The sequence below is a fragment of the Macaca mulatta genome, chromosome 16 (assembly GCF_049350105.2).
Source record: "Macaca mulatta isolate MMU2019108-1 chromosome 16, T2T-MMU8v2.0, whole genome shotgun sequence".
NCBI classification, from domain to species: Eukaryota; Metazoa; Chordata; class Mammalia; order Primates; family Cercopithecidae; genus Macaca; species Macaca mulatta.
The window spans coordinates 17,028,741-17,047,821 of NC_133421.1; the positions used below are offsets into that span (position 1 = coordinate 17,028,741).

General features: G+C 39.0%; 1 protein-coding gene across 13 annotated transcripts in view; it reads right to left on the reverse strand.

The window, feature by feature from the left end:
- TVP23C (trans-golgi network vesicle protein 23 homolog C) overlaps positions 1-19,081 on the reverse strand; it is a 66,075-nt gene that overhangs the window by 32,207 nt on the left and 14,787 nt on the right. For 5 of the 13 annotated variants that reach the window (XM_015118621.3, XM_077968515.1, XM_015118619.3 and 2 more), the window contains 4 exons: positions 17,909-17,998; positions 16,625-16,756; positions 12,066-12,194; positions 8,311-9,492 (listed from right to left, as the gene is read on the reverse strand). In XM_015118621.3, the coding sequence (XP_014974107.1) occupies positions 9,466-9,492; positions 12,066-12,194; positions 16,625-16,756; positions 17,909-17,980 (360 nt within the window). In that variant the 5' untranslated portion in view covers positions 17,981-17,998 and the 3' untranslated portion in view covers positions 8,311-9,465. Of the gene's footprint in view, positions 1-8,306; positions 9,493-11,949; positions 12,006-12,065; positions 12,195-13,077; positions 13,174-16,620; positions 16,757-17,908; positions 17,999-19,081 lie in introns of those variants that run through there. The other 8 variants (XR_013405679.1, XR_003723493.2, XM_077968513.1 and 5 more) reach the window with 5 other exon arrangements.

The following is a 19,081-nucleotide window of genomic DNA, read 5'->3' on the forward strand; positions in this document are numbered from 1 at the left end:
CATGCACCACCACACCTGGCTAATTTTTGTATTTTTCGCAGAGACGGGGTTTTACCATGTTGGCCAGGCTGGTCTCGAACTCCTGACCTCAAGTGACTTGCCCACTCCAGCCTCCCAAAGTGCTGGGATTACAGACATGAGCCACCGTGCCCAGCAGATTTAGTTTGTTTATAGTGCTGTTGAATCCTCTTTTTCCTAGTTGATCATCTGCCTACTTCTATGCATTATTATAAATGAAGTGTTGATGTCTGCAGCCACTATTGTTAGATTTTCTGACTTCTTTACCTTTAACTAGCAAAGAAACTCAGTTTTTCTTTCTAAATAAGAATTATCATTATCAAGTGCTTACCATGTACCTGGGACTATGCTGACTCTTTCACATGGATTATCTCATTTAGTTATTAATAATTATTAAGAGTATATTGTTATGCCAGGCTCAGAAGCTCATGCCTGTAATCCCAGCACTTTGGGAAGCTAAAGCAGACAGCTCACTTGAGGTCAGGAGTTTGAGATCAGCCTGGCCAACATGGTGAAATCCCATCTCTACTAAAAATACAAAAATTAGCCTGGTGTGATGGTGCAGGCCTGTAATCCCAGCTATTCAGGAGGCTAAGGCAGGAGAATTGCTTGAGCATGGGAACGGGTGGTCACAGTGAGCTGAGATAGCGCCACTACGCTCCAGCCTGGGTGATAAGAGATGCCATCTCAAAAAAAAAAGTAAATTAATTGTTAATAATTATTAAATCGTTTAGTTTTGTCAGCTTTTGTTTCCTGTGTGGGATTTTTTAAGTGCATATTTGTTTTTAAGTGTTATGTCTTTCTGATGGATTGGTCCTTTTATCAGTATGTGATGCCCTTCTTTGTCCCTTGAAACAATTTTTGCCTTAAAATCTACTTTGTTTGATATTAGCATAGTCACTCCAGCTATCTTTTCATTACTGTTTGCATGGTATATCTGTTTCTATACTTTTACTTTCTACCTGTTTGTGTCTTTGAATCTAAAGTGTGCCTCTTGTAGACAGCATATAGTTGGATCATGTTTTTTGCCAATCTGTTTTTTTTGTGGGTTTTTTTTGGTTTTTTGGGGTTTTTTGTTTTTTTTTTTTTTTTTGGTTTTGTTTTGTTTTGTTTTTTTGAGATGGAGTCTCACTGTCACCCACGCTGGAGTGTTGTGGCATGATATCAGCTCACTGCAACCTCCACCTCCCGGGTTCAAGCGATTCTCATCCCTCAGCCTCCAGAGTAGTTGGGATTACAGGCACCCGCCACCATATCCAGATAAATTGTAATTTTAGTAGAGATGGGGTTTCACCATGTTGGCCAGGCTGGTCTTGAACTCGGGACCTCAAGTGATCCACCCACCTCAGCCCACCTGGGCCTCCCAAAGTTCTGGGATTACAGGCATGAGCCACTGTGCCCAGCCACCTATCTGTCTTTTGATTGAAATATTTAACTGGTTTTCTTCTAATATAATTACTGATAAGGTGGGAGTTATTTGTGGGATATCTGCTCTTTTCCTTTCATGCATCTTATGTCTTTTGATTTCATTTCTCCACTACTTCCTTTTGTATTAAATAGGTATTTTCTAGTATATCATTTTAATTTCCTTCTTGTTCCTCTTATTGTATTTTTTGAGTTTTTTTCTTAGTGGTTGTCCTAGGGACTATGATTAATATCTTAACATAATCTAAGTTCAGATTAATGCCAAGCTAATTTCAGTAATACTCAAAAACTTTAGTATAGCTCTATTCCCTCCCTCCTCCTTTGTGCTATTATCATCGTACAAATTGCATCTTTATAAGTTATAACCCTATCAACATTATTTCATAAGAATTGCTCTATGTAGTTGTCTTTTGGGTCAGACAGGAAAAGAATTACAAACAAAAATACATTTATACTGTATTTCATATTTACCTATGTAGTTACCTTTAATGATGCTTTTTATTTCCTCATGTGGATTGGAGTTATTGTCTAGTGTTCTTTCATTTCAGCCTGAAGGACTTCTTTTAGCATTTCTTGTAAGGCAGGTCTGCTAGCAGTGAATTCTCTTAGTTTTTATCTGGGTGTATTTTAATTTCTACTTTTTTTTTTTTTTTTTTTTTTTGAGAGGGGGTCTCACTCTGTCACCCAAGTAGGAGTGCAGTGACACAATCAGGCCTCAACCTGCCAGACTCAAGTGATCCTCCCACCTCAGCCTCCTGAGTAGCTGGGACCACAAGCACACGCCACCACACCCAGTTGTTTGTTGTATTTTTTGTAAAGATGGCTTTTTGCCATGTTGCCCAGGCTGGTCTCAAATTCCTGGGCTGAAGCAATCCTCCTGCCTCAGCCTCCTAAAGTACTGGGATTACAAGTGTGAGCCACCATGCTCATCCTTTCTTATAGTTTTGAAGGATAGTTTTGCTACATCTAAAATTCTCTGTTTTCTTTTAGCACTTTGAATATGTCATTCTACAGCCTTCTGACCTCTGTAGTTTCTGATGAGTGGCAGGCATTTAATCTTATTGAGGATCCCTTATATGTAATAAGTTGTTTTCCTCCTGCTACTTTAACAATTCCTTTTGTCTCTGGCTTTTGACAGCTTGATTGTAATGTGCTTAGTAATAGATCTCTGAGTTTATCCTACTTATAATTTGTTGAGCTTCTTGAATGTGTAGCTCATGTATTTCATTGAATTTGGGAAGTCTCAGTCATTATTTCTTCAAATATTATTTCTGCTTTTTTCTCTCCGTTTTCTGGAACCCCTATAATGCATATGTTAGTAACTTGATAGCATGCCACAGATCCCTCAGGCTCTGTTCATTCTTCACTCTTTTTTCTTCCTGTTCCTCAGACTGGATAATTCCTATTTGTCTTATTCTCAAGTTTGCTGATTCTTCTGCCTGTTTATATCTGTAAACCCCTCTAGGAAATTTTTCAATTATAATTTTTTAGCTCCAGAATTTCTTTCATGATTTCTGTTTACTGATATTTTCACTTTGTTTACACATTATTTTCCTTTCTCATGTTCTTTGTCCATGGTTTCCTTTAGTTTTTTAAGCATATTTAAAGGTTCACAAACTTTTTGTTTAGTAGATCTAATGTCTGGGTTTTCTCAGGGATGGTTTGTTTTCTGGGGTTTTTTCCCCCATATATAGGCAGACATAATTGCTGTTTCTTCACATCTTTTGTTGTTGTTGAAAACTGGAAAATTTAAATAATATGAGGTGGCAACTTTGCAAATCAGATTTGTCCCACACCCCCCACCCTTGTAGGGTTTGTTACTATTTGTTGTTGTTATTTTTATTGCAATGGTGGTATGTCTAGTACCTTTCCAGGACTAATTCTGTTTACTCTGCATTCTTTGTCATGTTGGAGTCACCGAAATCTCTGCCTGGTTACTTTAGTCTTGAGCATGTGATTAGACAGGGATTTCCTTAAGTGATTGAAGCAGTAAGTCTCTCACCTTTACCTGACTTTCTAGCTCCCGAGAATATTTTGGCACTTTTCAAAGCCTCTATAGACATCACACTCCCCTTATTTTTAAGTTTTCTGGCCAGTCTCTCATTTGTCCCAGCTAGTATAGCCATGTCAGGCAACTGTGCTGTTTAAATAATTGCCACCAATTGTTTCTGACAAACAACCTGAGGATACTTTCCTCACTGAGTGACCTGAGTTGGGTTAAATGAAGACAAGCCCTGTGATTGGGACTATTCCAGGGAGCTGCCAGGCAGGTCAAGGAGTGACAAATCTCCGGGGATGGGGCTTCTTGGATAACTCCAAATCTATCTTAGAGGGACTCTAAATTCATTCAGTGGCTTCTAGGCTACTGGTTTTCACTGCTACTGTGGTCTCAAGGTTGCTGATTTTCAAGGCTACTGTGGAGGTGAAGAGAAGAAGATGGGGACAGGACAAGTTAAAACACCACAAAGCTTACTGATCATACAGAGATTCAGCCTTTTTCTCAAACATATTTTCTTTGGGTTGTTGCAATCCTTTGGTTAATTTCCAGAGTTTCAAAAAGTTTATTTTGATCACTTCTGCCAGTGTACTCGTTGATTTTATGCAGAATCAGATATTCAAAGATCCATACTCCACCATTCTGGAAATGTTTCTCTAGGAATTTTTTTTTTAATGAGATGTATAGGATTTCTCTTAAATTAATATAAGCAGCATCTACTACATTCACTTAGAACACTAGACATTACCACCCATGATAGACCATCTAAATGAGAAAATTGCTTCTCTTATTTCACAGAATGTCCATGCTGATTTCCAAAGCACATGGCATCTACCTTCAGTAAACAACACAGAATATTAGAACACCAGAGTTCAAGTTCATGTCTATCCACTCTCCAGCTCCAACTAAAAGGGCCTAAGGGACAGACTGTTCATCAATGACTGTAGACTAATGGTTTTCACCCCTTCAGGCTCACAGCCACTTTTTATCAGAAATATTTTAAAACATGTTTTATTATTCTAAAACACAAACAATATAACTTAACCTCAGGCATATTTTTAATCATCTATCATGATTAAAGGTATCTTTAATATCTAACTGTAATGTAACAGAGAAATAAAAGAAAGCAACTTATGATAGTATGTAATTCAATCTGGAAATGGCCAAAACTCCTGATGACACAATAATTAGGTGCTTGCATATGTACATATAATTACCATTAATGTGCCCACTACAAATGCAGACTACTGCAGTACTTTTGACCTGGAACTCAAATGCCACAAGCAATGTTGCCACTAGTGAGTTTTTAAAATGATAGAAAACTCTTGGTTACGTACTGAACAAAGACTACAACCTTCCCTCACGTAACTGGTAATTGCATTTTTGGGCAAATCAAGTACTGCAGATCTGCAACAACAAAAATATGAAATGGAATTATAATATACGCTCAAAAAATTATTGTCAATGTCCACCAGTCAGAGATTGTGAGTAACAGATCTGATTGAATCGAGTTGGGTTTATCAGCATGCTTTTGCACAAGAGAGATCACATACCATGGGGAACCATGGGGTGCCTCAGTATGGGAGTGCTGGGAAGGGCTTTTTATAGGATTTGGGGTTGTGTTGGGTGATTTCAAGAAGGGTTCCATGAATCCTAGTTTTACTCTGGATTGAGTACTTTCAGAAAGCAAGGGCAATTCTAAATGAGTGTAAATATTAAAATTTTTAATCTAGGAGGAAGAAGGAACAGAGTGATCCAATGGGTAATGAACCAACTATCACACATGTAAGCCAAGAGACAGGAATGTTTGGTCGCTCTATGATTTACACAGAATCTTGTTTCTAAGTTTAACATGACTATGGAGTGTCTTAATTTTTGTCTTCCTCCACCACATTCAGAGTGGCCTTGTCAGATGTTGGTGTTCTATAAAATTGTTTATATTCAACAGAATAGCCTAGCCATTAGAGCCAGGTCAGCTTCCAACTGACAGCTGTAAGGGTTGCTTTTCTTTTCTCATTATAAACAGGATTTCCATGTACATAATTATTCAGCGAGGTACAAAGAAGTCATGAGATACAGGATAATTCTTTGCTGTCTAAAACTGTCCTATGCTATTCAGGCACCCAGCATCTCTATTCACTTTCATTCACATTTCATTGGCCATTGTTCACTCACATTTCATGGCCTAAAACGAATTAAGGAAGCTGGGAAATGTAGAACAAATGAAACATTTAGTGAGCATTACTATCTCTACTATATGCAACCTTCAATAAATTATTTTACTTCTCTCAGTATTAGTTACCTACCTGTAACATGAGGTTACATGGTACATAATTGTCATTTTTCCCTCTTTGGGAGAATCACACGAGATAATACATAAAAGAACTTTAATAAGCTCTAAGAGTTACACAGATTTAAAAAGGCCCATAGTACCTATATGTTGGAATTAATGTGCCATCACCTCTGCGTGCACACACACACATCTTTGCCTATCTATTTAGAGGTCTGGGTCAAAGAATACTCTGGGAGATGTGGAATTAGAATGTGATTTTACTAGGGCTAGGCGTGGTGGCTCACACCTGTAATCCCAGCACTCTGGGAGGCTGAGACAGGCGGATCACCTGAGGTCGGGAGTTCAAGACTAGCCTGACCAACATAGAGAAACACCGTCTCTACTAAAAATACAAAATTAGCCGTGGTGGCGGACACCTGTAGTCTCAGCTACTTGGGATGCTGAGGCAGGAGAATCGCTTGAACCCGACAGGTGGAGGTTGCAGTGAGCCACGATCGTGCCACTGCACTCCAGTCTGGGCAACGAGAGCGAAACTCTATGTCAAAAAAAAAAAAAAAAAGTGATTCTACTTTCATTTTACTAGCACCATTCAGTCAATTCACCTGTATCCAAGGCTGACCAGGGACAATAGAGAGGAAAACCACTTATCCTCAGTCTCTCCTAATTTCTTCAGTCTTGATGAAATGATTAAAGTGTCAGATTTTATTTTCCAAAGAGTATCTCCCATCCCACATACTCTTATTATAATGTAATCTTAACACTCCTCTCATCAAGTACTGGGCTCTATGTACCCTTCTATTGAAGCTGGATGGACCTTGGTTATTGCTTCATCCAATGAAGTATGACAGAAGAGACATAATGTGAATTCCAAGACTAGTCATTAAAATGCCATGCACTTCTCTTGCTCTCTTGGAAGACTCATTGTTAGAACCCAGTGCCAGGTTGTGAAGAAGTCAAATGTGCCCTCAGGGAGAAACTACACAGTGTAGGTGTTCCAACCAACAGCCTAGCTGACGCCACAGCTGACAGCCAATGTCAACCTCCAGGTCAGTGGCTGAAAAGCTCCATGCCACTTCCTGGCTCCTTCCCCAGCCATCACCGTGCTCCATCCAAATTCCTGTCCTACATAATTTGTGAGCTTAATAAAATGACTTGTTTTTCACCAGTACCAGTAATTCTGGGGGTGGAGTTTTATGTAGCAACAGCATCTGGGACAGTGCAACTCAGTGGCAACTATAATATTCACTTAAGTACTACATAAAGATCAACTATGTATTTACTAAATTATTACATCTCTAATACTGTACTAACAACTGGAGTGTACTGTACTAACAACTCCAGTTAGTACAATATGGAAAGTTAGTACAAATAGAAATAATCATGGATAATGCTCAAAAGTGCACTGTATTGACAAGAATCCAGTTAGGCTATGAGCAACAGAGAAGTCAGAACAATAATACTTGAAGAAGATAGTTCCCTTCACTTTTATTAAAAGTTCAGACAGCTGGCCAGGCATGGTGGCTCACGCCTGTAATCCCAGTACTTCGCGAGGCCGAGGCAGGTGGATCACGAGGTCAGGAGACAGAAACCATCCTGGCTAACACGGTGAAACCCCATCTCTACTAAAAATACAAAAATTAGCCAGGCGTGGTGGCAGGGTGGTAATCCCAGCTAGTAGGGAGGCTGAGGCAAGAGAATCGCTTGAACCCAGGAGGCAGAGGTTGCAATGAGCCGAGATCACACCACTGCACTCCAGCCAGGGCGACAAGAGCAAAAGCTCTGTCTCAAAAAAAAATTCAGACAAGCAGTTCAGGGATGCTATACACAAGATGGGATTCAGACAGTATCTACCTCATTTATCTGCCATTCACAAAACGAAGCCTTTACCACATAGTCCAAGATGGCTGCTCTAGTTCCTGCACTGTGTCTACCTTTCAGGAAAAAGGGGGAAGGGATGGGCATGCCTCCTCCTTTTAAGGATACTTCCTGGAAATGTATCCATTGGCCCAAACTCGGTCATGTGGCCACACCAAGATACAGCGATAAAATTTGGGAAAGGTTATCTTTATTCCAGGATGCCATGCCCTAGCTAATTAGGTGGTAAATCTATAAAAGGGGAAAAATGAATATTAGGGAATACATGGTAGCTCCTGCCACATGCATATTCTAAAATTCAGTTGTTACTTGGTTTAGGATTACAGTTCAAATAACACAGTTATCTAAAAGAACTATATCAATGTATCCTCTGTTAGACTCTCAACCCTAAAGATTTAGGTTAGATCTTTCAGATTAAATTTTAAAATGTCTTCAGTGCAGTATCAATTCTTCTCACCAGACAGAACAGCTGAGTATAAGTAAAATAAACAAGCTCTTAACAAATTATTAATTTTTAAGAAAGGAAAAGGCATTTAGAGCAAATATTTTCTCTAAAAATACTAATATATCGTGTTTTATATCCTACAGATATTCCTGTAATCTGTTTTCCTTAGGAAAGTCACTCAATAACCGGAAGTTCTGTTACATCATCTAAAGTATTACATATTTGTCATGAGGATTAAATGAGATTACACATGTCAAATGCCTTGTAAACAGTAGAATTTTATACAAATATAAAGTTTTGCACCTTCAAAGCTATCACTCCAATAAGACACTTATTCAATTAAACAAATAATCTTAAAAACTATTTTAACAATGTACAAATATATTCACAACATAATCTGCTGATTAAGACTTCAACAAAGTTTATAATACCTACAACAGAATTTACAAATGCCTACAATAGTTTGTAGATTGGTTTACAGTTACACAGAATGCTTTAAGAAATACCATTAATACAAATGCATAATTTACAATATCCCCATTATAGCAAGAAAAAAAATAGATTCAGAAAATAAAATGTCTTTTAGGCATTTATTATGCCAAGTATGTAAATGATTATTCTCATTATGACATGAGAATAATGCTCTTTTAGTGGTAAAAGATCTATTAGCTCAAGGTCCACTGAAGAGCTTTCTTCAATCTAGCTATCCTTTCTGTAAAATAAATAGAACAGCAGCAATCTCTGGGTATTCCTTAAACAAACGATGATGATTCCACTTATATTAATTGGGCCTTAAGTAAATGACTTCTTACAAATAAAAATAAGATTTTAGAAAGTAGTTAATACCACTGGCCCTAATTGTTTTCACTTGCTTGTATATGTCTAAGAAATTTCCCCATGAAGTACATATTAAAAACTAACAATAATTTCTAACTTATACATAAGCCAAAGTGCTCACTCTTACCATGGAAGCAAAATTTACTCCTGAAAATCATCTACAGAAATAATATGTAAACACATAGAGCTTTGAGACAGACTAAGAACATCCTCCCATGTTTTATGGATCAAAATGCAAAGGTCTCCATTACCTATGTAAATGAACACTTTCATTAACTTGGGATATACTGATACTACATGGCTGTGTGCATACCTATGGAACATGTGCATACCTACACCACAGAATAAATCTTGACAATGTTTCTAGTGCCAACATATACTTTCTAGCCCCAAATGCTGGAAAGGAAATAAAAACTTAACATGAAAACTACTTTTCCTTTTTATAAATAAAGTTTTTAAGTGGAAAAACAAAGCCAACACTCCTCGTTGCAACATGGACTAAGCTCTAAAAGGTTCAGAGTCAAGAATCTCTTCAGTTGTTCCCCAATGTAACAAAGCACATTAAGTTTTCTCTATTCAGGAAGTCTGATCATCTCCAGTGTTCTGCAAAAGACAAAAAAAAAAACTCCGTAATATCAAAGTTATTTCACTTCACACACCATGGACTTCAAGGCCTATGCCTAGGAAAACATTCTATATTTCTAAGCAGAGCGTTACCTTACATACAATGGTCCAATCACATTAAAAAGTAGACATGCCAGGACAGGAGCGGTGGCTCACGCACTGTAATACCACCACTTTGGGAGGCTGAGGTGGGTGGATCACAAGGTCAGGAGATAGAGACTATCCTGGCTCTAACACGGTGAAACCCCGTCTCTACTAAAAATACAAAAAATTAGCTGGGCATGGTGGCGGGCGCCTGCAGTCCCAGCTACTCGGGAGGCTGAGGCAGGAGGATGGCGTGAGCCCAGGAGGCAGAGCTTGCAGTGGGCCAAGATCACGTCACTGCATTCCAGCCTGGGTAGAAAGAGTGAGATTCCGTCTCCAAAAAAAAAAAGTAGACACGTGCTACTGAAGTAAACCCATGGATACCATCATCCACCCAGCTGTCCGATTTGTCCCATTTGAGCAGATGCCAGTACCATGTAAGACACTAACCCTATCCATGTTATGCCAGGTTTAAGGTTTAATTTCACCTGTATTCCATGTCCCACCCCAGACCTTCAGAAACACTGAAAATTCTAAGGATAAAAACCTAATAAGTACATACATGAAAGTTACCCTAAGGTGGACCACAGTAAAGGTATACTGGGACCATGCAAATATCCTTCAGAATGAGATGATCATGTCCCTACGTGAATATTCACTTTCTCTACTTTTCATCTTCCGGAAGAGAAACTGTACAGTAGCATAAAAAGAACAATAAATTTTGAGTACGAAGGGCTGGGTTTAAGATCTAGCTTTGTACCACTTATTAGCTGTATAATCTTAAGTAAATAATTTAATTTCTCAGGGCTTTAGTTATCTAAAATGTAATCCCTGGACCAGCACCCTCAGTACCACCCAGAAACTTGGGAGAAATGCAAATTATGAGACCCTACCCCTAGATCTACTGAATAAGGAGTCTGGAGGTGGAACTCAGCAATCTTGTGCCCTCTAGGTGATTCTCATGTATGTTCGAGTTTGAGAATCCCTGTCCTATATAACATCACTTGCCCAACCTACTGTACTAACCAAATGCAAGGTATTACCCATATAAAGACCTTGTCACTTTTCTTTTTTTTTTTTTTTTTTTTTTTTGAGACGGAGTTTCGCTCTTGTTGGAATAAGAGCAAACTCCCAGGCTGGAGTGCAATGGCGCGACCGCAGCTCACCACAACCTCCGCCTCCCGTGTTCAAGAGATTCTCCTGCCTCAGCCTCCCTAGTAGTTGGGATTACAGGCATGTGCCACCACACCTGGCTAATTTTATATTTTTAGTAGAGATGGGGTTTCTCCATATTGATCAGGCTGGTCTCAAACTCCCAACCTCAGGTGATCTGCCCACCCCGGCCTCCCAAAGTGCTGGGATTATAGGCATGAGCCACCGCACCCGGCTGACCTTGTCACTTTTCCCAAGAGATTTAACCAATAATTATTTACCTACGACGACTACTCATCCTCCTGAAAACCCTGATGTTGGGGTATTATAGTAAAATCCTTATGTTCTAGGGGGAAAAAAACATCTGAGTACAAATGTTATGGTCCTATTGTGATTCAACTGTTCTCCCTAAAACCATACAACATACAGGCTGGGCGCGGTGGCTCACACCTGTAATCCCAGCACTTTGGGAGGCCGAGGCGGGCAGATCACGAGGTCAGGAGATCGAGACCATCCTGGCAACACAGTGAAACCCCATCTCTACTAAAAATACAAAAAAATTAGCCAGGTATGGTGGCTGGTGCCTGTAGTCCTAGCTACTGGGGAAGCTGAGGCAGGAGAATGAGGCGGGGCTTGCAGTGAGCCAAGATCATGCCACTACATTCCAGGCTGGGTGACAGAGCAAGACTCCGTCTCAAAAAAACCATACAACATACATTCTTCAAGGATATTCACTTAAAGCTCCCATAATTAATGAAAAACAACTGAACTTAAAAGTAATTTTTAAAAAATAAGTTATTATCAATGGTAGTTTATCCTTCCTGGCTTTAAAATAATTTTAGGATACTGATAATACACTTCCAGAATGTCTTGAACACCCCCAAAGAGCAATTAAAACATCTTTATCTTTATATTTAAATAACTAAATGCCTTTTAAAAACTTCTGTTCAGGAGCATTTCATAAAAATTAAACTATGGGCCGGGTGCGGTGGTTCACGCCTGTAATCCCAGCACTTTGGGAGGCCACGGCGGGAGGATCATGAAGTCAGGAGATCAAGACCATCCTGGCTAACAAGGCGAAACCCCGTCTCCAGTAAAAATACAAAAAAATTAGCCGGGCGTGGTGGCGTGCGCCTGTGGTCCCAGCTACTCGGGGGACTGAGGCAGGAGAATGGTGTGAATCCGGGAGGCAGAGCTTACAGTGAGCCGAGATTGCGCCACTGCACTCCAGCCTGGGCAACAGAGCAAGACTCCGTCTAAAAAAAAAGATTAGAAATAATTGCATCAGTTACTGATCACATCCAGAAAACACTTACTTGTCGTAAGAACTGCTTTCCAAAATATGAAGTAGCCATGCTGGTTAAATTCTTTCTGCTGCCCACCTTACACCTGATGTAACCATACAGGTTGGCACCTTGTAGCACCACACCCATGATAACCACCGCCTGGGACAAGGGAAAAAATAATCAGTGATTACTGGCCTGAAATCGACCTTTCTCTGTGCCATAAATGAGACAAGGCAGATTGTCATGAGAAAGAGAGGGAAGAGGAAGCTCTGCAAAGCCATGATTGTGCCAGTGAGACTTTTCCAGAGACAGCTGCCAGAATAGACCCAACTGATAGACGCTCTGCACAAGGCACGAGTCATTCACCCAGCAGGTATTTACTGAACACAACCGCTCTATGTGCCAGGCACATACTAGCTGCTGGGCATGCAGTGAAGGGGGAGCCTTCTTACTCTCTGTTTCCCACTGGTCTGTGAGTAAAGTTAGGAAAAGTAAATGAGACTCAGGAAAGGCTCAAATGTTAATTATTCCTGTAAGAATTACAAAAGAACAGTCAAGAGGTAGATCAAGTCCAATAAACTGAGAGCAGGCAGGGGTGAATCTCTGCTCTATGTGACAACTGGCTTCTAGTAGAGGGGATGCAATGCCCTAAGGGAGCAATCAACAGAAGCCTGCCTTAACTGAGAAGGGAGACAGCTCCCAGGGGAACTGTAGTTTTGCAGAGCTGTTTGTTCCTTTGAGTTTCTTTTTCTCACCTATGGTGATCCCACTAGGATCAATGAGAAGTGAGAAAAAGAAACTCAAAACCCATTCTTTAAAAATTTCTAATTAATCTCAATTAGAAAAATTAAGACAATGTGAGGAATTCCCAGGGTTAAAGATTCTAATACAGTGATCAGCAAAGTTCTTCTGTAAAGGGCCAAATCATAAATATTTTAGATCATACGGTCTCTGTTACAATTACTCAACTCTAATGTTCTAATCCAAAGGCAGCCATAGATGATACATAAATGCGCAAGGCTGTTTTTCAATAAAAACTTACAAAAACAGGTGTCAGGCTGAATGTGGTCTGCAGGCCATAGTTTGCCAACCCTTGTTCTGGAATAAACAGCTCATCGACCATTCTACTCTTTTATATCTGTGACAAGCAAAGGAGCTCAATGAAATGTCTTTTTCCAATCTAGATTTATTCTCCTTACCCTTAACAAGATGTATGGCTGATTTTAATGTTTAATTAATAGATTTAAATGTTTGATTAATGAACAGGTTCACATTCCTAGTAAAAGACGAGGAGGTGGTACTTTCTGTTCTAAACTTATGTTTCATGGAATTAAACGTGTTAGTGTAATAAGAGGTTGCTAGTTACCTACATAAACATAAAACTGTGTCTTTATTTGAATAAATGTCCTTTTAACTTCCCATGCTTCTCAAATAGTGGTGCTGCTGGGTATGTATATCATGCCAGGGTACACCTGAATTCACAGACCAATCACAGGTCCTGCTAAGGCATCAATTTACTCAATGGCAACAAATGTTAAAATCTGTAAGTTAAACTTCTGGTTTAAGATGGTGCAGTAAAGTCAGGCATGAAGATCTTCCTCCCCTTAAGGTATAAACAGCAAACAGCGTTTTTAAAAACGCAAATAAACTAATACCAACAAACATAAAAAAGGGCTGGTGGCCTAAGAGCCAGCCTGGAGCAGCTCTACACAGCTCCACACTCTCCAAAGAAGCTCTAAGGAAGATTTCACTAATAATTGCCATCCCCAGCAACTTACAGAAAAGCAAAAGACCCGAGAAAAAAAATGCAGAAATAGCCATGACAACAGAAACTCCTCCCAACTAACAACGGCCCAAAAAGGCAGGAAAATCCCTGCAGCTGGCCATAGTGGTGCCACCAAGTGGGAAGAAGGCAGGAGAGGAAGCACAGAAGCATCAATAATCATGAGAGCTGATCATCTTAAGAGAAGTGAGAAGGTGGGAGACTCATGGAGAGCCTGGGTGAAGCCCCTTCCTGTCCTGTGGTCTTAACCCATTTATTTTTATTATTTTTAATTAATTATTTCTTTTGAGATGGAGTCTCGCTCTATCGCCCAGAATGGAGTGCAGTGGCACGATCTCTCCCTGCAAACTCCGCCTCCTGGGTTCACACCATTCTCCTGCCTCAGCCTCCCGAGTAGCCGGGACTACAGGTGCCTGCCACCATGCAAATTTTTTGTATTTTTAGTAGAGACAGGGTTTCACTATGTCAGCCAGGATGGTCTCGATCTCCTGACCTAGTGATCTGCCCGCCTCGGCCCTCCCAAAGTGCTGGGATTACAGGCATGAGCCACTATACCCAGCAGTCTTAACCCATTTATGCTGTAGGTTGCAATTTTGTAAATTTTTGCATGAGTGAAAAATCAGACCTTGCTGATGACCTTGAGCAGTAGGATATAAATAACTCCTATATGCTTAGCGTTCCAATAATGGAACACTAGGCATAAGTAGGTTAACACAGGATCAAACTGGCTTTCACATAACGTCTCCCTGTTTTGTTTTAAGAAGTAGAAACACTGCTAGAAAAAGACTGGGCTGACTCTCCTGGATGGATGCTAAAACTCCAAGGTCTCATAAACAATCCAAAGCAGAAGGGAAAAACCAGAGAGTGCACAGCCAACCAGGAGACAAGAGCTCCACTAAGGAAGAGAACGCAAAACCAGGCAGCCCAGCCAAGACAGCCAGAGCCTGGCGAGGTCTCCACCTCACACCTCACACCTGTGTCTTAATGCCACCAAACCCAGCACCGCAATTCCAGCTCAGAGCAGCAGCCACATGCCTCAGACATCAGGGGAAGGTGGTCAAGGAAGATTCACCCTCACTAAACCAGCAGAAAGAGAAGGGCTGGACAGGGCTGTCACTGTAAGGATAAGCAAAATGGATAAGGACAAAGGGAAGTGCATTTATGCAAAACTATAGCAAAAAAAGAAAAAAGAAGCACAGTATACAGAAGATAGGTGAAGAATCTACTCAGAAAGAAAAAAAAAACCATCAAAATAAAAGCATTCCTGGGAATATTTCACCCTATAGAAAAATCTAAAGATAAGAACTCAAAAAGCATGAGGATGAGATAACAGGAGATGAAAACGGAGCTGACAAAGCTAAGGAAATACAGAGAGAAGCCTTAGCTGAGCACCTAAAATAGTTACTGTTCTCTCCTCTGCCCTCTCTACCCCATTACTTTGTATCATTAAGTAACATACCCTACTGTATTTTTTACTGTCTGTCTACCTTCCACTAGAACACAAGCTCTACTGGAACAGTCATCTTGTTTACCTGTCCCCTAACTTATGCCCCTGTGTCCCCAGGCCGCTCTGACATAACAGTGAACTCTTAAAATTGCTGAATAAATAAGGAAATGAATAATTACAGCAACAAGAAAATAGTAGACGAGAACAAATAAAAATGATCCAACATAGACATAACTAATACTTCAAAATTAAAGGTCAAAACATAGAACATAAATAAATGCAAAGATTTAACAAAAAAAAAAATTTTCCTGATTCCAAGTAAAACTTTAGTCTGCCTGTCTCAGAAAGGCACACAGGCTCCAGAAAATTGATATGGAAAGATAAATACAGATACATCCGGGTTACACGAACTAAAAAAAACAAAACAAAACCTTATGGGGAGAGATTACAAAGGTTAAGTAAGCCTGGCCTCAGACCTCTCCAAAATATTCAATATAAGAAAATGATGGAATAGCATCTTCCAAACGGAAACAAACTGTGACCCAAGAATATTAATCCAGCCAGGTCATCATTCAAGAATGGTCAATAGGCTCATATGTTTAAACATGAGTCAAAAGAAAATTTAACCAACCAATAAGTAAAAGGAGAAGCTGCAGTAAGACTGGTGAATCGATTTTTTTAAAAAACAGATCAAAGACTGAACACCCACTAAGAAATATGTTTTCAAAAGATAACTATTATAATACTTGGTAACACAAAAATAACACTGGAACAAACAAGAAAGAAAGGAGGAGACTCATAGGAAGGAATATGAGTGTTTATTTTCTTCCCTTTCTAAACAGAGTCTATTAAGTCAATAAACAGGTTTAAAGTACATTAATTAATGTTACAAAGAAAACCACTACAAGGACTAAAATAAGACCACAATAAGCAAAACTCTAGAGGTAGGAGCAGGGAGAAGTTAAAGAAATCATATGAGTGTAAACTTTCCCATTTTCCAGAGCAGGAAATCTACAAATATTGAATAAATTTCCTAATTCATGAAAGAGGGTAATGATATAAAGTAATTAAAGGTAACTACTAGAAGAACTGAAAAAGATAGTAAGTTTCCAAATCCAAAGAAGTATGAATGTATGAGCACACACAAAGAAAAAAAGAACCTGTATCACAAAACAGAACTAAAAAAAATACTACAAATTAGGAGGAAAAACATAATTAAGGTCAAAATATACCTGATATCAGTAAATATTGTGTGAAAAAATTTCACACATCCCTAATGATAAGGACTCGGTTGTTGCTTCCTATGATTACCATCAGACATCTTAATGGATTATTTGAAAGTTCTACATTGATACTCACCAACCATTTTACTCTGAAGGAGAAGAGTGCACTAAAGGCAAATATCACCCACAGCACTGGACAGGCAATAAGTCCCAACCAAAAGATTCTTGATTCAGCCTCTGACACAGTTTTATTCTCTTGAGAGGACTCCTATAAAAGAACATAAATTCAATTATCATGTTGTGAGATTTATCAATAAAAAGTTCAACATGTTTAATAAAAAACATATTACTCACAAGTTCAAATATTAATACAGACAGCCCAAGTCCTAAGTCAGAAGCCAAAAAAACATGACTTCCACTCTTGTAATTTTAGGAACTGATCTATATTAACTCAAGAATTTTGCATTTTGCATTTTCAGGACAGGATGGATGGTTTACCACAACACATGACAGTAAAGAGTGGTCTCTGATAGGCTTCTATTCAATTCTTCTTGCACTTGTACTACTTATTCATAAGGAAGCTCTAAATGATACCTTTCTGACTAAGGATCAAGGAAATCACAGTTATAATCATTCTGGAGACTAAAAGGTCAAATTAGCATCCAGAGGGGGAAAAAAAATGGAATTAAGGGATTCAAGACAATTATCAAAATGTCTTAGCAATACCCAGGAATTTACAAGGGTAGTAAGTTGTGTCCAAGGTAGATTCCATAATATAAAAGAATACAGGCTCATTGAACACAGTGCCACTTTCTTAAAATAACTTGTCAATACCCTTGATGTACTGTCGCCAAGAATTTGGTCCTCTGCTTCCAAAACTTATTTCCATGAGGAAAGTGAATATTCACTATACTGTAGCAGGCTAACCCAAAACAGACCGGGACCCCCAGGGCTCCTGAAGGCAGAAGTTTGAAGAATAGAGTGCTCTGATCAGCTTTTCTATCCAGTTGCACTCCTCCTCCTCCTTTTTCCTGCCCAGAAAGGAAAGACGACCACAGGAGCAAAGACAGAACAAGATGTTGAAAGCAGTTATCTGCTGGGCATAGAGGGATTCATGGAGATACTAACGAAGGCAACACAGAGGTATTTTATCAGCAGTCCCTGGCAGGCAGCTTAGCACACTGTATAAACGCTGACCCAGCGTCTTTCCTCAAAGGATTCTGTTCTGTGTATTGCTTGTTTCTGGTCTGAACTAGACAGAAAAATGCATTAAATTCTAGAAGGCCATCTCCTTTAGTACTGACATGCCAAGTGATTTGCTAAGTGTTTTCAATTCTGAATACTTCATCTTCTAATATTTAAATATAATCTACAAATAATTTAGCTGATAACACTATTTAAAACAAAAAAGGCACTTTACCTTTCTAGATTCAAATACCCAGTGGCTCTTTCCATCTTCATCAATGTGATTCCACCAACGTAGGCCAACCATTAGTCTACCTGTGACATTCTGGTGAAGGTTAATGTAAACAGGCACATTTTAAAAGCATTATTTAAAGATCTATCATCAGCTCATATCTTAGTGTAACATTTCACACACAAAAACCTTCAGCTTTACCTTCATAATATCCAGTTAGCAAAGACTACTATATATCAGGCCTGGCTAAATGATTAAGTAAAATGATAATGGCAGTACTAGTAAAGGTAGAGGTAACAGAGCAAGCCACAAGTCTACCCATAAACATTACCCCTTCTCTTTTCCCTCATGAACAATTTGCCCTTTCTCCCGTTCCCTAATTTTCCCTAAACTCCTTGCTATTTGGTTACTGTGACCTACCTTACATCCTGACTATAGCTACATATATTTTACAACTACATATCCCCAAAAATGGTTATATACACTAGCCTTCAGTCAGTCTCTCAAGTGTACCAAGCTCTTTTCCTACTTACTAAGGTAACAAATTCCTTTGATAGCTTTCCTAATGTTTATTTACTCAACAAACATTTACTGAGCATCTACTATGTGCTGGTAATACAACAGTGACTAACAGATCCATCTCTTTTCTCAGAGAAAGAGGTGAAGAGGAAGCAGACAACCAATGTACAAATGTACCATTATCAACTGAGGTAAAGTCCTGCAAGGGAAAAGTGTGGGATGATTGAAGAGTATAACAGCGAAATTTGATCTAGTCTGGGTATCAGAAAATGACTCTCTGAGGAATCAACATTTGGAATGAAATTTAAAGAATAAATAAGAATCAATAGTACCGGGGATGTTTAATTAATGATGTCCACTAATAGATTCAGTGGTTCTGTGAACTTCGATGGGTAAAAAAAATGTTATCTTCATTTCCATTAACCTCTGGCTGAAATTTAACGTATCTTTAAATTATGAATGTAGACAACAAACTACGAATGTAGGTAAAATTAAAAACACCCTGACAAAACAAATCACAGACATTTTTTTATTTTGTACTATACCTGCTACAGTTATCTCAAAATATTGTAGGTTTTTTTTGTTTTGTTTTGTTTTTTGTTTTTGAGATGGAGTTTTGCTCTTGTTGCCCAGGCTGGAGTACAATAGGGCGATCTC